Source organism: Amborella trichopoda, chromosome 5 (assembly GCF_054954075.1).
Source record: "Amborella trichopoda isolate Santa Cruz 75 chromosome 5, AtrichopodaSantaCruz75HAP2 v2.0, whole genome shotgun sequence".
NCBI classification, from domain to species: Eukaryota; Viridiplantae; Streptophyta; class Magnoliopsida; order Amborellales; family Amborellaceae; genus Amborella; species Amborella trichopoda.
In genome coordinates this window covers 5,900,516-5,925,268 of record NC_142340.1, presented here as the reverse complement: position 1 = coordinate 5,925,268, position 24,753 = coordinate 5,900,516, and the positions used below count along the sequence as shown (strand labels likewise).

General features: G+C 37.3%; 1 protein-coding gene and 1 long non-coding RNA gene across 51 annotated transcripts in view; one reads left to right on the top strand and one right to left on the bottom strand.

The window, feature by feature from the left end:
- The window catches only part of LOC18443514 (LRR receptor-like serine/threonine-protein kinase IOS1), a 36,781-nt gene extending 12,552 nt beyond the window's left edge, over window positions 1–24,229 (top strand). For 9 of the 50 annotated variants that reach the window (XM_088867134.1, XM_088867141.1, XM_088867150.1 and 6 more), the window contains 12 exons: window positions 2,134–2,692; window positions 3,208–3,701; window positions 5,114–5,243; window positions 6,751–6,822; window positions 17,117–17,188; window positions 17,275–17,355; window positions 17,448–17,635; window positions 22,299–22,540; window positions 22,624–22,750; window positions 22,931–22,996; window positions 23,076–23,265; window positions 23,521–24,229. In XM_088867134.1, coding sequence (XP_088723260.1) covers window positions 2,134–2,692; window positions 3,208–3,701; window positions 5,114–5,243; window positions 6,751–6,822; window positions 17,117–17,188; window positions 17,275–17,355; window positions 17,448–17,635; window positions 22,299–22,540; window positions 22,624–22,750; window positions 22,931–22,996; window positions 23,076–23,265; window positions 23,521–23,956 — 2,657 coding nt within the window. In that variant the 3' untranslated portion in view covers window positions 23,957–24,229. Of the gene's footprint in view, window positions 1–2,133; window positions 2,693–3,207; window positions 3,818–5,113; window positions 5,244–6,750; window positions 6,823–17,116; window positions 17,189–17,274; window positions 17,356–17,447; window positions 17,636–22,270; window positions 22,541–22,623; window positions 22,751–22,930; window positions 22,997–23,075; window positions 23,266–23,520 lie in introns of those variants that run through there. The other 41 variants (XM_088867135.1, XM_088867144.1, XM_088867156.1 and 38 more) reach the window with 15 other exon arrangements.
- Window positions 2,233–24,753, bottom strand: part of LOC110008037 (uncharacterized) — a 29,864-nt gene continuing 7,343 nt past the window's right edge. The window contains exons 3-4 of the long non-coding RNA XR_016055770.1: window positions 2,828–3,081; window positions 2,233–2,660 (exon numbers count right to left, since the gene is read on the bottom strand). This is a non-coding gene — a long non-coding RNA (uncharacterized LOC110008037). The remainder of the gene's footprint in view (window positions 2,661–2,827; window positions 3,082–24,753) is intronic.

The window sequence follows — 24,753 nt, the reverse complement described above, 5'->3', positions numbered from 1 at the left end:
GAGAGAAATTTGAAGAGAATATATCACCTAAAGAAATGAAGGGTTTAAAATAAGTATATCTTTTTTATATTTGTTAGGGCTAAAAAAATAGTTAAAAGTGGATAAAGTTAGTCAGGGGTTAGGAGATATATTTTGAATCTTTTGGTCTATTGAGATATGAAAACCAAAAATAGGGAATACAGGGATATTTTTCGTTTTTTTTTTATTTGGTGTACAGCTCAATGAAACTAATTTTGTATGTAACATAATCACAAATTTATAATTTCATTGGCACAAGCTAGTGCAAAGTTTTAAAATGGGCAAGCCGATTCGGAATTGTCCGAGCAGATTCGGTGTTGCCCTAGTCAGCTCGGAGCCAAAGGATTAGCATTAGCTCTAAAAGCAAGTGCATTCCACAAATATGTATCTATGAAATTTGTTGAGAGAGAGAAAAGAACATAAATATAAAAAAACAGTACAAGAAAACAGCGATTTGAGAGAGAGAGAGGACTGTGGAGGACACTAACATATAGAATTAAGGAACACACTGACCACTCTCTCAAACAAACATGGTCAGGAGGATTTTACTATCTCTCTCTTTCTTTTTTTGGGTAATTCAATGGGGAAAACAGACCCTACCAATTTTTTTTCAGATAGATTAGGGGGTTGGTTTTTAAAAGGTATTATTAGTATGTGGTATCAGTAGACCCGTTTTCTTAAAATAGATTAAAGAGTTGACTTTTTGAAGGTATCAATAGGCGGCATCAGCAGGATTGAAAACCACAACATTGTAACTAGGTATGAGGGTGCTAGCACCACAACCCAACCCCTTTCATTAGGATTTTACTGACTCTTACAACATATTTGCTCATCCCTGAGTTCCCTGAGTTCAATCTAAAAAGAATTATTTAGAAATAAAAAAAATGCTTCAAATAAGTTCGTGCTCTAACAAGAACTCCGGATGGTCTATTTGTTGAAAATTAAGATTTTAATTATCAATCACAAGGTTAACAAATAAACATCAGAAAATGCCCCATAACATAACATTTTGGAGAGTGATACCTCAAAAAGGTTTCTTTGCTTTTCAGTGCAAACTCTTATCGTATTTCCCATTAGATTTGTGAATTACCAATACGAGACTTAGCAAATAGAAGTAAGAAGAAGAATGGGGAGTAAATTTATTGGAAAATTACATAAATCCCCTTGCCTTGAATTTTCTGCACATGTACCCCTCGATATTTTTATATTCACACTATAAACATTGTTTACTTTTTTTTTGTTTTGCATTGACATCCAGTTGAAATTTTTGGGACATTTTGTATAAAAAAAGTGCTCCCAAGTAAAAAATAAATAAATATTTTAAGGCCCGTTCGACCTTGGGGAAATTTCTTGGGGCTGAGTTTAGGCCAGCCCTCCAAGGATTGAACCGGCCTTAAATTTTATTTTTATCTTTTGGTTAAGAAGGGTATCAATGCCCAAAAAAAAAAAAAAAGAAGTTTATAGAGTTAATAAAAAAGTATTAGGTGACCTATGTGTACATAATTCGATAAGGGGCTTTTCCTTTATGAGTAAGCTTTCTATAATTCCTTACTATATCAAACTTATATATTTCTCTTTATCCAACCGTCCATTTAGAATGGACGGCTGAGATGGCACCAATGACGATATATTTTTTTGACCGCCACGGATTCAATAGGAACAATGCATATAAGATTTAGTAGGAACATGTAAAAAATCTATGAACTATTAACTAATTATTAATTCAAAGTGAAGCACCCTTACGGCATGGCTATTGAACATGGTTCTAATATATTAATATAAATTTATATAATCACACCACTCACACCCTCAACTACTTTTTACTTTTTGCCTTAACTACTATTATTTTTCTAAAACACTTGTTTTAAAAACATTATTCTTTTTTATTGTTTTAAAAAAAAAAAGATTATTCATTGAGGAGTGACATTCTAAACAAAGAAATACCAAATTTCAAAAACAAAAAGGGGTCAAAAAATGGGACATGCCATTAGACAGTCGTATGCGTTTCTAGAAGTGTCGACATGCATGTCCGTGACCACCAATTGTCGGCATATAGTGAGACCACCAGACACGTGTCCGTTTTTTTATAGCATGAGGGGGAATCTTCTTTTGCAGGGTTCATAAGCATAGATTGTGGGAGCTTAGAAGATGATTATGAAGATGACCTTACTGGCATCCACTATACTAACGATACAAAATACGTTGAAGCCGGAATGCGTAAAAATGTGGATCCCAATTTCAACAACACATCTCTTCCAAGGCAGTTTCAGACGGTACGGTCGTTCCCAGAAGGAAAAAGGAACTGTTACAATATATTCCCTGTTTCTAAAGACACTTTGTATTTAATCAGAGCCTGGTTCATGTATGGAAACTATGACCATATAAATACAAATCCACAGTTCTATCTTTACTTGGGTATCAACCCCTGGGCCACAATAAGAGTGAATGACCCTACGCAACAACTTAGTGTAGAGATTTTGAGCACAGCGAGGACGGAATCCATAGCAGTATGCCTAGTGAATATTGGCTCCGGCACGCCTTTCATATCTGCTCTCGAGCTTCGGCCACTGGAAACCAGTATGTACTCATCATATTCCTTTGATAGTGGTTCCACTTACTTGACTACTTTCTATCGGTGGGACCTGGGGGTGCCCAATGAAACGGCAACAATCAGGTAATGAATTATGCTAAAAAAATTAGACAAGAAAAAAGCCATAAGGTACATGCAACAGATTACACAATCACGAAACATACAATCTTGTTTCGCGATTGTATAATTTACTTGAAGCATAATGATAGTATGTCATACCATCCTTTCTCATTGAAAGGAGGAGATGAATTGTAATTTTGCTGAAGCTGACAATGGCAGACTTGAGCGGAAGAAGGATTCATTTCTATTGCGTAGGGTACTCAGTATATATGTGGCATAGCATACTTTCCCTTCAGTTGCAAGTGTTTCATTCAAAATGAAGAGAACCATTTTTTCCATCCAAGATTGGGGAACTGGCTTGATTAATTGCAGTGTTAAACCACAATCTAGGTTTGACTTCCATGCTCATCTGCCTGAAAAAGAAATTAAATATTAAAAATAAAAAGATAAGAAAAAAAAAAAAAATGGAGAAGAAGAAAAGATACTCATTTTATCGATCAAATGCCCCCAGCTTTAACAAAGATAAACTACACATGCAGGTATGAGAAGGACCCGTACGACCGCTGCTGGCGGACCCCGCATCTAAAGGATCAGTTTCCTATTTATAGTTCTAACTCTGTGTCTCCCAATTCCTTCCAACCGCCATCCTCAGTAATGCAAACTGCTGTTCGTCCCTCTGATCTGAATGCGAGCATATCTTTCGGTTGGACAGAAGAACAGTTGTACAATTGGAACTTTTACTTCGCCTTCCATTTCTCAGAGTTAGAAGTACTAAATACGACAGAGTTGAGAGAATTCAACATATTCATCGATGATGGACATAGGAGCAAAGACGACCCATGGAATGCCAAACCTGTGAATCCAGGGTACTTGACAACGATAAGCATTTACACAACCGGTATTTATACATCGAGGAATGGCCTTAGCGTATCCATCAACAAGACGAGAAGATCCACCCATCCTCCAATTCTCAATGCGTTTGAGATGTATAGTGTCTCTGCACTCTCCCTGCTGGCAACTTACCAACAAGATGGTACTCTCTCTGTCTCACACATACCATCCCCGTCATAGTTCCCATTAGTGCTTTGAAACTAGTGACTCAGGCGCAGGCTGACCAAGTCAGCTGGATCCTGAAGAAAAGAAACCATGGTGAGTTTGAGTCCTGGTCCGGTATTTTTTCACCAAGAGTTTTGACCCCACCTCCAACTATGATGAGTCAGTAGGCGACACCAATTACCAATTTTCGATTGCACTAACCGGCCATGGGCCTGGTCCGGAACCGGTCCAGTAGCCAGCCCCAACAAGGCAAGTCCCAACCGGGCTAAAAAGGGTTGAAAAAAATCTAAAAAAAATCTCAAAAGATCCCAAAATCTATGAAAAGTATGTTTAAATTATAATTAAACGAAATACATCCAAATGAGATTAAAAAAGTTAGTAAAACAATAGATTTTGAAAAATCAATTCGCGGCCTGGGGCATTTTAGAAATAATCCAAAAAAGATGGAAAAATGTATAAATAAATATTCACGCCCAAAATACTTCCCAATCTTTTTTGAAACAATAGAAAACATTAACAAATCTATTACAAACAAATTTCTTATTTTTTTGAATTTTTTATAATGTTTTTGAATTTAATTTAAAATAAGGGTGGTTAAGCCAGTTGACCACCAAAACCGGCCACGGCCAGTGGCCAGGTCTGGGCTGACAGGACCGGTTTGCAAAATAGTGCCAATTACTTAAAAAGGGGTCATTTCTCTTTCCTGATCTATATTTTTAAGCATTGTTTTGTCTGCTCTCGCTATTCAGCATAAACCCCGTTTCTCGTCCCTGCTTAAAAGGGAAAGTAAATATCTCCTCTACGTTGGAAAATGTCCTTTTGTCCCTCATTCATGAACAATCCCCCCTTTTATCACTCATTCACCAGTAACTCCATTTCTCTAATCTACAATTGTCATACATGACCCTTAATAGTGCTCGGTCCTAAACTTAAATCCACTTGAACGATGATATTCATGATAATGAGGAGGAATGTTCAGGTGCGGCTAGCCACCGTTGCTTCAGTTGAAGCACCTTGCCCATCATTGGATCAATCGGCAGGATGGTGTCGACTTAGTCTGCTGTTTGGAGCCATTGATAAATGGCTACGCACATTGGCAGGTCCCACTTTCTTTGCACCATGCAACCTGTTCATTTACATAAAAGCATACAAACGGATGCCTTAGCTAACTTTGAGGAAGTCCCTTTTTCGGCCTTGTTTTCATGAAAAGGACCTGTTATATCTGCATCCCTTAAATTTAAAAGGAAAAAAAAAATGGTTGCTCCAAACTGGCCCTTGCAATATACTGCATCTTCAAATCATGGTGTATACTCTAGGGCCACATGATTTTTGCATGTTTTTCTTATTGAGAAAAAAATTAGTTGATTAAATTTTTTTGACACCATGTAGTTGATGCTCTAATGGACATCAAGAAAGAATATGCATTGAAGGGTTGGTTAGGAGACCCCTGCCTTCCTAAAGGATACAGTTGGGATGTGTTAATTTGCAGCAATGCACCATTTCCAAGAATCATTTCCTTGTAAGTGTACATTCCTTGACCTCAATGATACAGGAAAAAATTATTCTTATTTTTTATTTTGTTCAATTTCAAAAGTGGATATTTTAATTTTAATTTTAGAGTTTATTTTTAGTGTTTTTAAATCTTTCGGAGACTCTCAGATTTTTTTTATATTTTTATATAATATTCATTGGTTACTAATCATGGGGTACTATTCATAGGTTCCTATTCACTGGTTACTATTCACAAGGATAAAATTGTTATTACAAACTATGTGTTTAAATTATGATTTTTTTGGATCATTTTAATTATTGTATGGACATTTTAGGCCATTTTAATTATTGTATGGATATTTAATATCTTTGAGCACTATATTATAATATATAAGAGGGGGTTATTCTACGGGATTTTCAGAAATTGAAAGAGAAATAAAAATTTGGACATTCGGAACCCTAGCTTGGCGTGAGGAGAAAAGCCCCGTTTCTCCTGTGTTTGGCATGATAATCTTGTTTGATGTTCTTCAAATTACCTTACATCACTCAGTATTTAGTATAAGTAATCTCTCTCTCTCTCTCTCTCTCTCTCTCTCTGTACGCATGCGTGTGCGCATATTAAGTGCCTACAACTCTAGAAATTAGGCCAAGGGATAAACAACTAATTAGGGGGAATTTTTTGTTTTGATCATACTACTGCTCCCTTTGGAAGCATAGTTTACTTCAACTCTCTCGATCCGATGACCTATTTGCGAGGAGTTTTCAATCAACAATTTTGGTAACTTCTTTGGAATCACTACATGATTATTCTAAAAAAAAAAAAAAAAAATGACTTTTCTAACTCTTAGATCTCACCCTCTAAAAGTAAGCCAGTTTCTATTCAATAAAAGTAAGCCAGTTTCTATTCAATCTTGAGACATTACTTTTTTCCTGTGCTTAGAGGGTGCAATTAGGAATTTTGTTTCAGTTTAGATTAATCTATGTTTTAAAGAGGTTATATCCCCAAACATTAGGGTCCTAAAATTAATCCTAGGTGGGGTTTTACATGACGGAATAAATGGAAGTCTACTCCTTAAAGAGTAGAACATGTTTTGGATTTTTTTTCACCAAAAAGTTTCAAATCATCTTTATTTAGATGTAAGATCTATCCAAAAAAAAAAAGGAAAAAAACTTGGAAGAGATTAACAAAATTGACAATCCAGTGAAAAGAAAGGAACATGCCATAAGAGTGGCTCATTGGTAGATCTGAATGGGTAGATGGTCACATCGATCATATGGTTAGCATGATTCCTGTATTACTCTGTCCCCTCCATGTGCTTATATGTGTGGGCATGCTCTCTAGATTTGAATATGAAATTTGACTCAATTCTGTCTATAAAGTAAGGTCCATATCATCTGAGTTTGTAAATTTATATTTTTTATTATAAATAGATAAGTTTCCATGGATTCTAATCCAAAATCCCAAATTTGGATATAGGCCCCTCAAACAAAGCCAAAACACCAACCAGGGTCTTAACCATTTAATCATTTTGCAGGAACCTTCAAGGCTATGAATTGATGGGGGAAATATTAAGAGCTCTAGGAAACCTCCAAGAAATCCAAATATTGTGAGTAGCACTCTGACATAATAAAATCTCCTGAATCAAAGAAGTAAATTGTTTGAATTCATCTTTATGATCAAAGAACATAATTGCTTCAAACCACCTCCTTACTAAAGGAACTATAAAATTCATTTTAAGAAAGCACTACAATTGACTCCTATTAAAATTCATCATTATTAAAACTTTCTATTGCTCACTAAATTATATATAGTATGTTTTATAATTAACTAAATTTAGACATTTCAAGCTATCATCATTCTACACAATAGCATCACCCCATGCCCTTATTCCCCATCACTTGGGGCTTTCTAAAGGGGCAATAACCAATTTGCCCCGCTTTCTATTAGAAAAGGCCAAATGGGAAATGAATGCCACTTTTCAGGCGAGGTGAGGTCCCTCTTGTCAAAGGCAAGCGTCCTAGAGATTTACTGAGAAAGGGGAGTTTCATGGGTGGCTCCTCCAAATCTCTCTCTTCCTCTCTCTCTCTCTCTCTCTCTCTCTCTCTCTCTCATATATAGACAAACGTGCATTCTAGGGAGAGAGAGGGGCATCCAACACATAGAGGCAGGGCCGGTAGAGAAAAAGAAGTGTCTCCTATGGAGAAAAGCAGTGTGCTAGTACCTCCTACTGAGAGATATTCAGGGCAGTAACCCTTTATGAGAGAGAAAGCTTCTCATACTTCTCGCATCTCTAACAACTAGTGCTCAGTAGCTTAGCAATAGGAAGGAGATGGGTGTTAGCACAGCAAGTAAGTGATTTTGATCAAGGTGGAGGTTGTTGGAGGCAGTGATAGACAAAACCACCGCTTCGAAGAACTACCTCATTGAAAGGGATTTGGTTTGATTATTTTAATAAGCTAGATCCCATCACATTGGGAACCTAGAGATGGCGTGTATCCTCTCTAGTTTCAACGTGCATCCCTTCAGATTGTTTCCATACAAGTAAGAGATGAGAGATGAAATGTGTGCCCTAGTTGGGATCACCAAGTGGGAAAGGGGGGTTTCCAATAGAGAGGTAGGGGTTACTTGCATAAAGGTGGGGCATTCAAAAAAGAGACAAGCGAAGCTTCAGATAGATAGAAACAATGTGATGGTGACTCTTGTTGCAAGACATACTGCTTCATCGTAGAGAAGAATTTCCCAATGAGGTTTTGGACAGTATCTCCCTTTAAAAAAAGTTAGTTTCTCATTGCCCATGCCTCGATGTCTAGTACTCAAAGGTAGCTGTTTAACAGTACGAAAGAGATGAGTGATCGGTGGTGTTGCTGCTTGGGAGAGTTGTTTAAAATGGATGTTGGATAGGGAAGGAGTAGAGAGTTACTTTTATGCCCCAAGATTAGTGATGTAACTCTCACAATCCTATTTTCATGCCTACAGACGCAGTCCCTATGAGCTGAACTAAGTGTCTTGTGTCTTCTTAAGGTTTTTGCGCTTTTCTACTTTATTTTCTGACACTAATTATGATTGGTATTCACTATTTTTGTTCCTAGCTAGTCAAGTATACATTCATGATAAAATCTCAATATTTGAGGTTCCTAAAGAAGTAGCAATGTGAAACTCAAGGCTATGAAAATAAATTTGAATTCCACTTACAAGTGCCACAATACATCGTTGTAAATGACAATTAAAACCCTAAATGCAACCTAGGACCTTTGCTTTTACTGCCAAATTGAATAGACACAATCCAGGAATGAATACTAAATTTCCATTAACAAATTTGGTACAAATAATGTTCCTGAGAATTCAAGAAAATATGCAAATATGAATGAAAAATAAAAGTGCAAATAGGAATGAAAAATAAAAGCAAACAGCTGGGAAGACTTGATCGAATATGCCTAGGGTCACCCCCATAGAATTTAGTACACCACACACCCAATTTTCTTACTGATGGCGCACTCTAATCTTATTGGTCTTGCTGAATTTTTTGAGCTAAGAAGCTTCCTTAGGCAATAACTCTCAAACTAGGGTTTTAGAGAGCATAAAATACATTTAGGGTTTAATGGCACCCCTTTTAAAACAATTAAGGCATATGCCACAAGACACCACCCTTTTCTAAGACTGGGCATGCGTACCGCCCCTTGTTCTTATGGGTGGCTTGCCACCTAGAGACAGAGAAGAGAGAGAGCTAGAGAGATGAGATGAAAGGGGAGAGTGGGATCTGGATGAGAGAGAAATCAAGAGAGATAGAGGCTTGGGAATTGTGTAGAGAATGAAGGGGATCCCCTCCTTACATAGGCCTCAAACCCCCCCCCCCCAAGGTATTACTTCTCCAATTATGACTCATCAGAACCACTAGGATTTTAGGAAATCTCTGACGCGAGAGAGAATTAAATTTGACTCATGCATCTCATAAATCAGCTATCATGATTTAAAGAAGAATGCTACGAACCTTATCCCTGAGAATTAAATTTGACTCATCCATCACATAAATCAACTTCATCCATCACATAAATCAACTATCATGATTTAGGGAGGAATATTAATAACCTTATCCCTTAAATATGTGACCCATATCCACTTCTAGTCAGACTAGATAAGACCAATCCATAACCTTCTAGAACCTCCTTTTATCTCTTTTCAAATTGTACGAAGTCTAACAATAAAATATTTTGGTCAAACAAGTTATCAAAAACCACCTCCCACAAAATAAGGACACAATATCCTTTCAAAAGTTATTTCATTTAACTACCCAATATTTTTAAACAAAAAATAATATGAAAAAAATATAAAGGGGGGCGTGCCACCTCATGAGTGAGGTGTGGCACCATGCCCCACCCATGGGTTGTTGCACACATGTGGGGGCTAGATCCAAGGGCCCCATATGTTCCCCTCCACACAATTAAAATTTTAGAAACACCCTTTTTAGTATTTAACTGCTGGAAATAATTTCAAAAATTCCGAAAAACTTCCAAAGTTCACGAACATATTTTTAACATTGAAAATAAAATACCTAGAACTGGGTTAGTACTAGTGGGTCAAGATAAGTGACTATCAAGGCATTCCACTCGACCCAGGAACTATGATCCAAGACTGCCTTCTCAAACCAACCCAACGAGACCCATGACCCACAGTTTCATATAGGGGTTCATGATTGGCTCATCAAAGCTGCCCAATAAACAGTAGAACCATGGTCCAGAAATATGGATTACATGTTCCCCCCCTTAAGAGCAAGTCAAGCATATATTACTACAGTGCAAAAGGGACTCTTCATGAACATGTATATGTAACCCCTTTGCTTCGAGGTAGAGTGGCTGACATATGTACATATCGTGCGGAAGTTTATTGAGGATTTAGCCCTCGCACTCACAAACCTACATCTACACAATGGAGACCACACAGCTCTCTTGGCCTACAATCCATCCCTGGGTATCTCTCCAACCTCAACAAGGGATGTCCCTCTGTAAACCCTTTTCGGTAGTGCCCCATGCACAAGGGGTTAGGGTTTTAGACATGACCATGGACATACACCGCCAAACCCTTGGTCACTCAACCAACACACACTCTCACTGAAGTGTACAATCCACTTTTTACAAGCTTTCACAGTCTAAAGGCCACAAAACCCCAACATCTCCGACTTAGCCTTTAAAGGCTATGCAATCACTCCCTCTGAATCTTTTTCAAGCCCATCCCATGTACATGCTTGGCAAATACATTTGCCAACAATCCTTTTGTCAAAGGATCTGTTAACATAGCCTCTTTCAGGGGATAAACAACCTCGATCTCTCCTGCTAGGATCTCGTAGTGAATGTGGTAGTAGTCTGCCTTAATATGCCTTGATTTCTTATGAAATTATGGATCTTCGGCCACACAAACCGCCGCCTAGTTGTCACAGATGATTCTTACACATGGTGCTTTATTAGATCAAATCTAAGTTGATTCACTTCTTCAACCAAACTGCTTCTTTTTCTACTGTACAACAAGCTACATATCTGATTCCATAGTCAAGAGTGCAACAACATCCTGTTTCTTAGATAACTAGCAAACAGCTCCATTGGCAAGTATGAAGATACATCCCAGATGTGGATTTCATCTCATCTAGATCGCCCTGATAGTCTATGTCTGAATATCCTTGTGTTTGTATGTTTGAGCATCTTCCATAGGTGAATGTATGAAGAACCATTCCCTTTGAATTTCACAGAACTTTTTAAATTGCCTTCTAGTGCTCCATGCCCAAAATACTCTGGAACCTGCTAATCACACTCATAGCAACTGATAAGTCTGCTCTTGTCCCTAAGATAGCTTACATTAATGACCCAACTACACTTCTGTATAGGATTCTTTGCATGTCCCCTTTTTCTTTTGAACTTATGGGACACAAGTATAGATTTAACTTGGTCTTGCTATCAATGGGGGGGCTAATATGGGCCGACAATTATTCATTTCAAATACTTCCAGTATTTTCTTATAGTGCTCTCTTGAGATAACTAAATGTTCCCTCTCTCCTATTTCTAAGGATCTTGATTCCCAAAATATATGATGCCTCTCCAATATCTTTCATATCGAAATCTTATGAGAAGAAAGGTTTTGTTCTCAATACGATACTCATCGAATTACTGGCAAATAACATGCCATCCACATACAAGTAGTTAAATACAACATCACTTCTACTGACCTTGACATAATTCTCCTGGTTAGGCACAAAGCCAACTTTCAATAAGGTCTCTTAAAAATTAATATATCAATTCCTTGATGCTGCTTTAAGGCCGTAAAGGGATTTCTCAAGTTTACATACTAGGTTTTCTTTTCCCTTTTCTATGAAGCCCTCTAGTTGTTTCATGTAAATTTCTTCTTCTAGCTCCCTATTTTGAAATGCAGCCTTAACATCCATTTGGTGGAGTTCGAAGTCGCAATGGACTGCTATAGGATCCTACTGGAGGGGAACTTAGCTACAGGGGCGAAGGTCTCATCATAATTTATTCCTTCTTTCGAGGTAAACCCCTTAGCTACTGATCTACCTTAGTATTTTTCTAATTTCCCTTCCGAATTCAATTCCTTTTAATAGATCCACTTAATTCAATTCCTTTCAATAGATCCATGTACATCTGATGGATTTTCTATCAAGAGGTAAGTTCACTACTAAAACATGATTTTGTTTGATTGAGTTTAATTCATCAATCATCACTTCTTCCCACTTAGCCTTTTCATGATAGTTTATGGCTTCTTCATAGGAACAAGGTTCATGTAGGGATTCTTCTTCAATCCTTTCCTAATATTCTCCTAGCTAGGTGGAGAATTCAAATTTTCTCCAAATTTCGCTACTTCTCTTAGGACGAGGTTGTTCGAGATCCTGGGCCTGACACGTGTCATTTACTATCACATAAAAGTCAACTTGTTTACAAGTGTCATAACTCTCAAGGAACTCTTCAAGGAAATGGGCATCCTTACTTTCTAGGACAGCCCCTGTGTCAAGATTGTAAAACTATTATCCCTTACAATGTGATAGGTAAAACTAGTATCCTATGAAGATAGACTTAACAATTTTGAGTTCTAATTTTGTCCTATTTTGATGGGGTATTATGACATGGGTAGAGCATCCACACACCGCGGTCAAAACTATTTCTCCTGATAAATCTAGGGACAGAGTAGCATGTCCCATCATGCTCCTCACCATTTCCACCAAGGTCCTATTCTATCTCTCGACTACCCCATTTTCCTAAGTAGAGTACATCATAGTTTATTGGTATATAATACTACGCTCAAAATTTAAATAATTACAAGGAACACTATCCACCCTTATCGTATCTAAGCACTTTAATTTTCTAGCTTGTTTGGGTCTTTACCCTAGCTTTGTATTCTTTGAGACAGTCTAGGGCTTCTGACTTTTCCCATAACATGAACACATGGCCTAAACGGGATTGGTCATCAATGAAAGTAATAAAGTACATCTTTTTACCATGGACAACTTCAAAATTCTAGTAGCTCTCTAAGCTTTCAAAATGATTTCTTTACATCTTTCCTTTAGCACAAGATTCACAAACTCTGGTTAAGTCTCCATTTAGATTTTTTAATAATCCCTATTTCTTTAATATCTCCATTCTCTTATGATTTATGTGCCCCAATCTCATATCCCATAATATGCATCATCATCATTATAACACAAGACATAAGAAATGGAATTCTTTATTGCAATTGAAAAGAAACCGTCTACAAGAAGACCATTCATAACCATTTCATCCCCAAATTTCAACTCCGCCTTATTGCCAGTAAAAATGATTGAGTATCCAACTGTACCCAATCTCACGACCGAAACCAAACCTTTCCTCATACCAGGAGTATAAAGTGTTTGCTTTAGGACCATGCTCTTTCAAGTTTTCAATTTAAAGACATAATCTCCAATACCCAAATCTCAGTTTTCTAATTCCCACCCATAAAGATATGCTCATCCCCATGAGCAACAGGCTTGAAAGTTTCTGAAGTGGACTTGAGTCGAAACACCATGACCCTTCTTCCTTAGGGTCACTAGCAAAGTCTCATGGACTACACAAGCATGCTCCCTATCGCCCTTGGGATTTTCATATTTGTTGCTTTGCAGTATTTCGCTATGTGCCCAAATTTTTTGCATTATAGCACTGGCTATTCTTTAAGTCCCTCTTTTTCTTAGGCACGTTGTCCCCCTTTTGATTCTCATTATTCTTATTCTTATTCTTGCCCTTGCCCTTCTTTTTCTTGAACGAACTAGAGTTGGGTTTTAGATTTACCAAAAGTTCACGGATTCATTCACAGCAAGAGTATCACGAGTCATCCGCCTTTGTTCTTTAGCTTTGAGCTTGGTGATTTTATCGTCCAGCTTCAGTGTGCTTTCTTGTGCAGTAGGTGTGGCAATGGGCCGAGTGGCAGTAGGAGTGGCAATGGGCCAAGTGGCCCCAAGGCAAGGTTCGGCCGGTCTTGGCCCTTATTTTTTAATCTTTTCTCCTTTAATTTTATTTAATTTTACTTGTTTAGGCCGGCCCGGCCATGATAGGGCCATGGCTAGACCTAGGCCAGCTCTCAGGGGAGCAAGTTAGGGCTAGGGCCAACCCTATTGTGCAGTGAGGGCTGAAATAAAGGCTTCACATGAGCTTGGCATAGAATTCAGCAAGTGGCACACTTGCATATTTTCATCTGGCTTTATATGTGCAACCTCAAGTTCACGTACTAGAATCTAAGCTACTGGATGTGTTTGGCTAATTTTCCTCCATTCATTTTTAGATCCCGATACTGCTTCATAGCAAGTGTCTTTCTTGTGCGGGAAGGAGTTAAATAATCAGCCTCGAGTTTCTCAGGAACTTCTTTTACAGCCTGCAAGAGCTCGAGGGCATGCAAATTATTCATGGCCATGAGGTGAGATCCATTGCGAGGGTGTTTTTGGCCTCCAATGAGCATAAGATTCCAGTATAGATTGTCTTTCATAAACATTCTCTCTTGGTATAGGTGGGGGGCTCTTAGTAAGCATTTGGCTAAATCCCTCCTCGAAGAGGACATAGCCAATTTTTCTCTAACAACTAACATAGTTCTTCCTGTCAAATATTTTAGACATAATAAGCTTAGCCATAAAATTTTTGCCTGCTATATTTCTTGACTTAAAAATAAAAGAAAAACTTCCAAACTATGCTAAATATGAAATCTCTAATACCAATGAAAGAAGTGGCTATGTGGCAATGAAAATAAATCTGAATTTCACTTACAAGTGTAATAATACATTGCTATAAACGAAAATTAAAACGCTAAATACAACTTAGGACCTTTGCTCCTACTGACAAATTGAATAGACACAAGCTAGAAATGAATACGAAGCTTTCACTAACAAATTAAGTACCAATAATATTCATGAAAATTGAAGATAATATGCAAATATGACTGAAAAACAAAAGCTAATGATTGGGAAGACTTACTCAAATGTGCCTAGGGTCAATCCCATAGGACTCAATACACCTCACTCCCGGTTTTCTGACTGATGACGTACTCTAATCGCACTGGTCTTGCTGAATTTTCTGAATTCGGAAGTTTCTTTAGGCAATATCACTCAAACAAGGGTTTTGGAAAGCATAAAAGACAATTAAGGTTTATTGGAATAACTTTTAGAACAATTAAGGTTATGGCACCTCCCTTTTTTAGAATTGGGCGTGACCCTCTCTTTTCAAAACCCTAACTAGCGTTCGGCGTGCCACCCCATTTTTTTGACGGGTGGTGTGCCGCCTAGCGAGAGAGAGAGAGAGAGATGAGAAGAGAGAGAGTGGGGTGTGACGGAGAGAAATCAAGAAAGAAAGAGAGAGGCTTGGAAATTGTGTATAGAATGAAGGGGGTCCCCCTCCTTATAGAGGCCTCATCCCCTTTTAGGTAATGCCTATCCAATTATGACTCATCATGACCAATAGGATTTTAGAAAATCTGTAAGATGAAAGATGATTAAATCCAACTCATCCATCCCATCAGAAGAATTGGCAATGTAGAATTTCAGGCTCTAAATTCAAATAAAAAAAATCATTTTTTTATTAATTGATGGAAATTCCGCTTACAGGTGACACAAATAGTATAGAATAGATCTTTCTATGATCTAGGATCTTAATAACGTACTGCCAAAATGAAATTTATTTAAACTGAATACAAACTTAACAATTCTATGAAATAAATAAAACAAGAACAACGGTAAAAAAATATTAAATAAATATGGGAAGACTAACTGACATTTGCCAAGGGTTACCCCCCTTAAGGCATAGCACATCCCACATCCAATCACCTGATCAACGAGGCACTTTGATTCTGAAACCTACTGAATCCACCAATATGAACTGAGAAGCACTTCAAGGACTCCCTTTCTTAAACTTATATGGCAAGTGAGTCAAGGTTATAATTAGGGTTTCACAAAAAAACCCCATTTTTAACCTTGCGACATATGCCATGATTAGCACCTCACCTAAAACTAAAACTAAGGGCAAGTGTGCCCCCTCTTGTTCTCACTTCTTATGCCGGTGTACCTCCCTAGGCAATTAGGGAGCATGGTGCGCCCCTTTTAAGAGAGAGAGAGAGAGAGAGAGCATGAGAGACAGAGAATGACGTGGAGAGGAAAGAGAGAGGGGAGAGATTTGATGCATTGAATGACAGGGGAGATCCCCCTTATTTATCCTCTAGGGCTTAGGGAGTTCAAGTGAGACTAGGAGTTCAACATTATCTAGGATTTTTAGGAGATATGTGAGGTGAAAAAGAAGATTTACTCTAGGCAATTCATCTCCAAGATCAGCCATCATGATCGCGAGTGAATCTTTAAAAACCTTATCTCTTGAGATTGACCTATATCCACTTCTAAATAATCTAGGTTTTGTCTCATCGTAATCTTTATCTTCTAGAAACATTCTATAGAATCTAGAGTAATTAGAATATTCTAGATTTCCTATACTCACATATGGATAATTAGAAAATAAAATAATGATCAAAATCTAGATCCGCTTAAATCTTTCAACAAAATTATTTCAAAATATTTTCAACTAACAAAATCTTTTTATAAAATATTATACCACAAATAAATCCCATCTAAATAGGAAATATTTGGGCGTCCCACAAAGAGGGGCGTGTAGCCCATGTGGGCTCCACATAAAACCTAGTGGGCCACACACGTGAGGGGCACGTGGTCCAACCACATAAAACTATGAGTACTTAGTGAACAAATTGTTGATCATATGTGTGGACGCTCAAGTTTGAAGTTTGTGTTTTTTTTTAGGGAAGTTAACTAACCTTAAATAACAAGTGAGTTACATCAATACTGTGAGGTCCACAGAGTATGGACCTTGGTAAAAATGTGGTCCCTGAGTGGAGGACCACAAAGAAACCTGCTCAACGAAAATAAGAAGAAGGATTAGTAGGAGAGAGAAGTGAGTAGGGCTTATGGGAATGCCCAATTACAAAGGCGGACAAAAAAGGATTGCATGGTAGGGGCTTATAATTTTGCCCATTTACACACTTCTTCCATTTAGTTCTGTTGTCGAGCCGCTTCTTTAGCGAGTGCGTCTGCCATTGCTTCTTTAGCTGCTCAAGTTTGAAGTTTGTTAAAAGCACTGTAAACATATTTTTAATTATTTGGTTGGTGACCAGTCTTAGTTGCATTCTACCTGGAGGGATATTCTTGTCTTTTCTAGACTCGAATGTAGGGCGATTTACCCTTCGTATTTTATTAAGGAGAATCAATTATTCTTTCAGTTCTTTCATTTCAGACACTTAAGTAAATTTACAACATAACTACACTAGAATAAGTACAAACTACAAAGAAATTAAATATCTTTAACTAGATATTTAGATTTTTTATTCATTCATGGTTTCTGCTTGTTCAGGAATTTAGCAAACAATCGCCTTAACGGTGCAATACCTGAATTTTTAGCTAATCTACCTAACCTGGTATCACTGTAAGTACGAATACCATATCTCTAGCTAGATTATCAAATGTAACAACAAATAAGAGTTTTTTAAGCCCATCAAGTTCTATTTGCAGCGATTTAAGGGACAACAACTTAAGTGGGCCAGTTCCAAGGACTTTACTATATAAGAATAACAGCGGGTCCCTTTTTTTGAGGTTAGCTATGAATCCAACAAATTTTTCCTTTCCCTCATCAATATGTTTATGGTATTAGCCAACTGATTGATTTGCAAACTTTATATATGTAGTATAGAAGGCAATCCAAGGCTATGTTTATCCAATTCATGTGATCAGAGTGGAGATAGCAAATTGAGGGTACACAAACGACATCAAAAGGTTTCTTTGGTTGTAATAATAGCATCATCTCTTGGAGGAGTATTGGTCATAGTTTCTTTATTGGTTATGGTGCTGCTATTGAAGAGAAGGAAACTTCGAGGTAAGCTCATATTTATTGACCCACTTAGTTCTGACCATCTAATTTGAACTTATGGATTTGCAAAGAAGGCATTGACAGACTACTAGTACTAGGACTGCCCTTTCTTACCTATTCTCTTAATGTGACCTCCTTTATTCCTAGAGAGTCACTGCAGATGCTTTTTCTCTCTTATGCCCAAAATCTCCTAAGTTTCTCAAAAGCAGCCAATGCATGCCAACCTTTTGAAAATTATCAAAAGAGCATATGTTTTCCAAGAAATGAAAAAATCACTTGTGATTGAGTTTGTTCTAACGAATGGCTTTTATCTTGGATATTGTTTATGGTGTCGCATTATGTTTCCTTATCAAACTCTGTACTGTTTGATGAATTCAAACCATTCTCACTTTTTCTTTGTTTATAGTTTTTCTGAGATAACTGAAATTCTTACCTACATACCTATTATATTTCAAACACACCATAAATGAATTTGCGGAGCAAATTTTCCAGTAGAAACATAGTTCCCTTAATTTGGATTGTCAATTCACATTTATCAAAGTGTTAGCTGGTCAATCAAGGAATGCAATTGATTTTATGTAGGGATAGTCCACAACTTCCATTTGTATGTTAAACAAGAACCCATTGCCTTCACAGAGGCATACCAAACACCATCCCAAATGACTAAAAAGCTGGAAGATTTTTGACAAAAAACCAATCTTACCTGAAGCTAGTCAAATATTTCCTCAAGCTTTTGGCCAATCAATCTTGTTAGATTCAGAGATGGTTTGCAAAAGTTTCATTAATTAAACTAAAGGATTAATCTTCCACGTGCACACACACAAAAAGGTCGAAAATAAGACTCAGCTCAGGACTTGACCTAGTCGCAAGATAATTCGACTCATGGTGAGTCAACTTGACTGATTTTCTTTGTTTAACAATATATAATGGAAGATTCAATTGAGTCTCATGATAAAGCACAAGACTTGTTGAGTTGCGGAATCGAGTTGACTTGGCAAAACCGACTCAAAAAGTTTTAAAGACTACACATACACAGAGAACTGACAGGGGTACACAAAGTACATAATTACCTTTGAATAAATAGCAAAAAAATGAAATACACCTGAATTAACAAACAAAATGCACAAACCAACTAAACAAGATTTATACATATCTTAGAAAACCTTACACTCCTAGTCTTGCATTGTTGGTCTCTGCTACTGAACCCCTTGAGTGAACTAAGATATGAAATGAACATATACTCATGCAGCAGCAAAATAGTATAGCTTGTTGGACAACGGCTAAAAACCTTATTTTTGAACCTTAAAGAATCAATTAATCTTTTCTTTATGAGATCTAAATGCAAGAATGCAAAAAGAGCTTTGTGGAGGGATGGTACACAAGAGAATAATGTTCATGACTATTTCTTCTCTTTTGATGACTTACAGCAGTAGGACAAGTATTTGTACCCTTACTAACACCGATTCTTCTGGATTCTTCTACTTCTTTGCAAACCATTAACTACATCAACTTAGACTTGATCTACTTAATAATGGAATTGCTACTTTATCATGAGATTTAATAGATTTTCTGAACTTTCTATGGATGGTGGGAAGTGCCTACCTTAGAAAGAACAGCACCTTGTTGTATGACCTTTTTTGCTCGAGTGACAAGGGTTGAAATTTATCTAAAAGCCCGGTCTACTACATGTTCAGGGAACAGGATATGTTTCTAGAATGGAAGCACCAACATTTGTGTTGTATTTCCTCATAATGCATTGTAGCCTAATGTGAGGTATATAAATAAAACAACATCCAGTTTTAAATTTTACATGGAAAGAATTGACCTTAAAATTGAGGAAAAGGAAAAGATGACTTGCATGGTGCCATGTAAAAGAGGCACAAGGAAAATATATAGAGTCCAACAGGTATAATAATGAAACCATAATCAGATTATAGTCACAACCAACACTTCAATGCTATGGTCAGCATCATAAGTTTCGTACTATGGTACACATCATAATCCACACAGTTCCATATTTCGAAACCAAAATTTGGATGCACCAGTGACCACCTGCCAGGGTTTTATTCAGTCCTTTTACTAAAGTGGAATCATTTCCCATATCCCCTAGTTTCCAGAGGATTTGTACATGATGCATACAGTTAGTCCATTCAGTATCTCTGAAATGTGTGACGAATCATCTAAAAGAGCACCTCAACTTATAGCTTTGAAATGTACAAAATGCCTTCATTATGTCAAGAAAGGCCAGTTAAAGAAATTGACAAATTGCAGTTGGAACCACACTATCAAATGTCCATTGGTGTCAAATGCATAAGCTCACATGGTTCTATTTTCATCGCAAAATTTCAGGTCGAATATTGCAGCCTCAAAACCAAGCTAACACTAGTTTTCCTATGTAATCAACTCCATGGAAGTTCAAGCTGATTAATCAAAATTACTTTTCTTCAATTCTAGGTCGTCCACAAAAAGGGTACATCACACCCATCGAACTTACAACAAAGTGCATTTGCAATTCCTGATTCCTTTTTTAAGTGCTTGGAATTTTAATTAATATAAATGAAATACTCATTAACAGAGGGCAGAATCGGCAGATACAGGGTTGCCTCCTGGTTTAGTGGCTAGAGTGTGATTTGTCAAAGGCTTCGCTAAGAAAATAGAGCACGTCAATACATCAAGTAGCTAGGACCTAATAAATTGATGTTAAGAATATTTAGCCGATCGGCTCAAGCCAAATTCTCAACATTATTAGTTCTTTTCGGGAAATAAATTAATACAATACCTATTTGCACAACAACAGAGGTACCTTTACTATATTTTTCCTTTCTATCTTCTTCGCTCCCCATATTAAAGGAAAATATCAAGCTTGTGGGACTCCAACTACACATCAAGTTCAAACTTAAAACCTAGACCCCACATGTTAAGCAGAGGCATTCCACCATTAAGCAACTTGCCCTAGAAATCCAATGAGGCATAGTGTTCAAGTTAGGAATATGGGGCGCTTTTGCAAAATAGGCGTTTGAAAATAGTATAAGAGACCATTTTTTACATATCAATTAGCTATGTGGTATCATCATCTGAGCCTTATCCTAACTATTTGGAGTCGGCTACACGAATCTTGTACTGTCATTCTACTCTATCAAGGGTCATACTCTCAATAAGACCATAAGTCACCATATCTTTTCTCACTACTTCCATTCATGCCTTTTTAAGCTTTCCCATTGCCCTTTTAGAGCCTTCTAGTTGAACCAAATTGCACGTCCTAATAGGTTCTGTATTAGGCTTACATTACACATGCCTAACCCACCTAAACATACTTTCCCTCATCTTATAGCCTATTGAAGCCACACCTAAATTCCCTCAAATGTATTCATACCGAATTTCTATCCTTTCTTGCCACGCCTCTCATCAATCTCAACATCTTCATCTCAACTACACTCATCTTGTGGGTATGTTGTTCTTGACAGCCCAACATTTCGTCCCATAAAGCATGGCTGGTCTTACAGTTGTCCAGCAAAACCTCCACTTCAGTTTCATTGGCATGCGTCGATCATATAAAAACTTCGGATGCACATCTCCACTACACCCACCCAACTCTAATGCTATGCGCGACATCTTCCTCGATTTCTCCATTCTCCTAGATTATTGACCTCATATAAGGAAAATCTCTTTTAGGTATTTCTTGACCATTAATCTTAACTACTTCGTCATTTTTACCCCTATTATTACTCAACTTGCACTCCTTGCATTCTTAGATTGGCTAACTTTAAAATCTTTAGATTCTAGAGCATCCCTCCGAAGTTCAAACTGTGCGTTGATGTCACCTCTAGTCTCATCAATCAAAACAATGTCATTCGTGAGCAACATACACCACAGTACCTCATTTTATATACGTCTAGTAACTTATCTAACCAAGACAAAGAGATATGAGTTCATTGCTGATCCCTGATGTAGGCCTATTAGTACTGAAAACTTACTTCTCTCTCCACTTGTCCTCACACAAGTTAGTGCTCCATCGTACATACCTCTCACCATGTCAATATAGCCTCTGGAGGCTCCTTTCTTGTTCAGCACCCACCAAATTAAGTCACTAGGTACCCTATTGTATGCTTTCTCTAAATCAATTAGCTATGTGGCATTATAATGTTGAGAAACTAGGTTTGCAAGAGAGAGGTTTAGGCTAACTTTGCTCATCTTGCCATATACAATGTAAATAGCTCCAGCAAATGAGCTAATGTCTCAATGTTTGAGTCTTTTAGAGGCTCTTACATATAGGTTTGGATCCTTGACACAAGCGTACTTACCTATAAGAATAAGAGTATTAAATTAGTCTTTCTGAATGGTTCATTCATGAGGAATGAAAGTAGTGGCATCAGGTTCTTTGTAATATAGAAACATCAAAAGGGTATACCTTATTTCCGAAATGACAAATACTTTGGTCTTTTCATAAAACAAAGCATATTCTTTTAGCAAAATGAAGCTTTTGAAAATAACTGACTGCAATTTGAGACAGACTTTGGGTCAAATGCATATCATAATCTTTTCAAAATATCAAATAGAATTTCAGCTTGACAAGGAGTTTTAAAATGAAGTATCTCACGAAACTGTGAGAACTTATCTATATAGCCCTTTCTCAATATGTAGACCGTTCTCAAAACTACATCTTCCTTAGTACTCATCTTATCAGAAGCAGCAACAGTGGGCAAGGGAAAGCTACGATCTTCATCTACAATGAGTGGTTCCCAAGCGTTCACATACTCGGAGATCGTAAGTATAACAAATAACTTCCAGAATGCCATCGGTAGAGGAGGATATGGGACTGTTTTTCATGGATGCCTCAAAGATGGTCGTCAAGTCGCTGTAAAAATGCGGTCTGACAGTTCACGCCAAGGACTCAAGCAGTTCATGGCAGAGGTTAGTATGGAAGAGATGATTGTCTTCAAATGTTTAGATGTTTGTGAAATCTGAAAATTGAGAAACCTTAAATTGTTTCGCAGATTGAATTGTCGGTGAGAGTTCACCATAAATACCTAAACACCTTCTTAGGATTTTGTGAGGATGGCAACAACATGATTCTCATCTATGAATACATGAGCAACGGAAATCTGCAAGCAACTCTGTCAGGTATGGTTCCTGAACTATCATAAAGTTTCAATATCAATTAAGACGAAAAACCAACGATGAATTCCAAGCAAAGCCAATTAATGGATGTTTGAAAATAATGTTTCAGTAAAAAAATGGGTGAACAATATTGAGGGGAAATAAAATTTCCGGCAATATAAAATGTTTTTCTGTTCTTTACAGATGGGAATAGCTCCAGAATCATGAACTGGGAGCAACGTCTTAAAATAGCTCTGGGTGCTGCACAAGGTATGCATAGAAAGGTGATGCAAGTTTTTTTAACAATCTATTTTAGTTCCATGAATTTATCACTGGATTTCTATCATAGGATTGGAGTATCTGCATTGCGGATGCAAACCGCCAATAATTCATAGAGATGTGAAGACATCCAACATCCTCTTAAATGAAAGAATGGAAGCCAAATTGGCAGACTTTGGGCTATCAAAGGCTTGGCCAAACGAGGTAGATACTCACATATCAACTGCAGTTGTTGGAACACCAGGATATGTAGACCCAGAGTATGTCACTGAACACTTATAAACTTCAAATTTCTAAACGTTGCAGATCCATTAATTTACAACAGCCCTTTTTTTTTTATTCCTCTCTTTGTATTTTGTCCCTTGTGAAGTTGAGTTTCTCCATTCTCTCTAATTGTGTAATGTTTTTCGCAAGCCCATTCTCTTACCAACCCACTGAAGACAACTACCTTCATAACTTTCCCTGCCATTTATTTTCTTTTCTTTTGTGATTGAAACTATCCACTCATCTGATAGGTACTACATTACCAACAAGCTAAATGAGAAGAGTGATGTTTATAGCTTTGGGATAGTTCTTCTAGAGATTTTATCAGGGCAACCATCAATAATCATAGATGGGCAAACTCAGGAAAGAATCCATATTGTACAATGGATAACTCCCAATCTAGAGAAGGGGGACATCCAAAGTGTTGTTGACCGAAGGATGCAGGGGGGATATGATATGAATTCAGTATGGAAAGTTGCAGAGATAGCCATGGCATGCACCCAAAAAATTGGTATAAAGAGACCTACAATGAGTGAGGTTGTGAACGAATTGAAGGGATCCCTGAATCTAGAGTTTGCCCGATCAAGCAAGACAAATTCAAGAAGACAATCAAGGTCACAGCCCATGAATTCAAGTGATCCAATTGAGTTTGAGGATGACTCACTGTTCTACCCTTCACCAAGGTAGGGACCAAACCAACAGAGATGTGAACCTTACAAACCATTTTTCAAGTTTTACTTGTTCTTACATGTTACTGCATCGCTATACGTTTATGTATGTATGTCTGCCATGAGATATTTTGAAGTTTTCATAGCCTTCCAACTTTAACACAACCCCATTTACTCAGGTTCTATCACCATGATTCTATAAAGTTTTTACATGTAATAATATGCAGAAAGATTATGATTATCGTGCGGACCAAGTTCTATATTTGTTGTTAATAATTATTGCTCGTCTAAATTCGTTTCCTCACAATTATCATTATGTCTCTTCTATGTAATAAACTCTTTGTGAATGGTTTCTACACACATCCAAAAATGGTGCATACAGCCACACTTCCCTTCTTGTGATAATTTTCGCAAATCCTTAAATATAATTGAAAAGTTGATTCCAATTTATTTTAGAGTTTGTTTACACTTAGCTTATTTAAGTCTTGTTGCTAATAAAATATTAGCACAAGCATGTAATTGGCATTTCTATTAAGTTGGGATATTTTTTTAACTCACCACGTTACCATGCAACTTTATAACTTCAATCTTCACATAACAAAAACCATTGCTCCTCCATAAGTTTTGATGCGAAAGGGGCCCGAGAAATTGTATCCAGCCTTGTTTCGATCTTGGAATACACACAAATCAACAATTAAAGGAGGAAGGTATGGCTGTAAATCAAACCAAGAGAAGAAACACCTTCCCATCTCTCTCTCTCTCTCTCTCTCTCTCTCTACAATTCAAGTGATCTCCACCTTTTGCTCATGTGACATC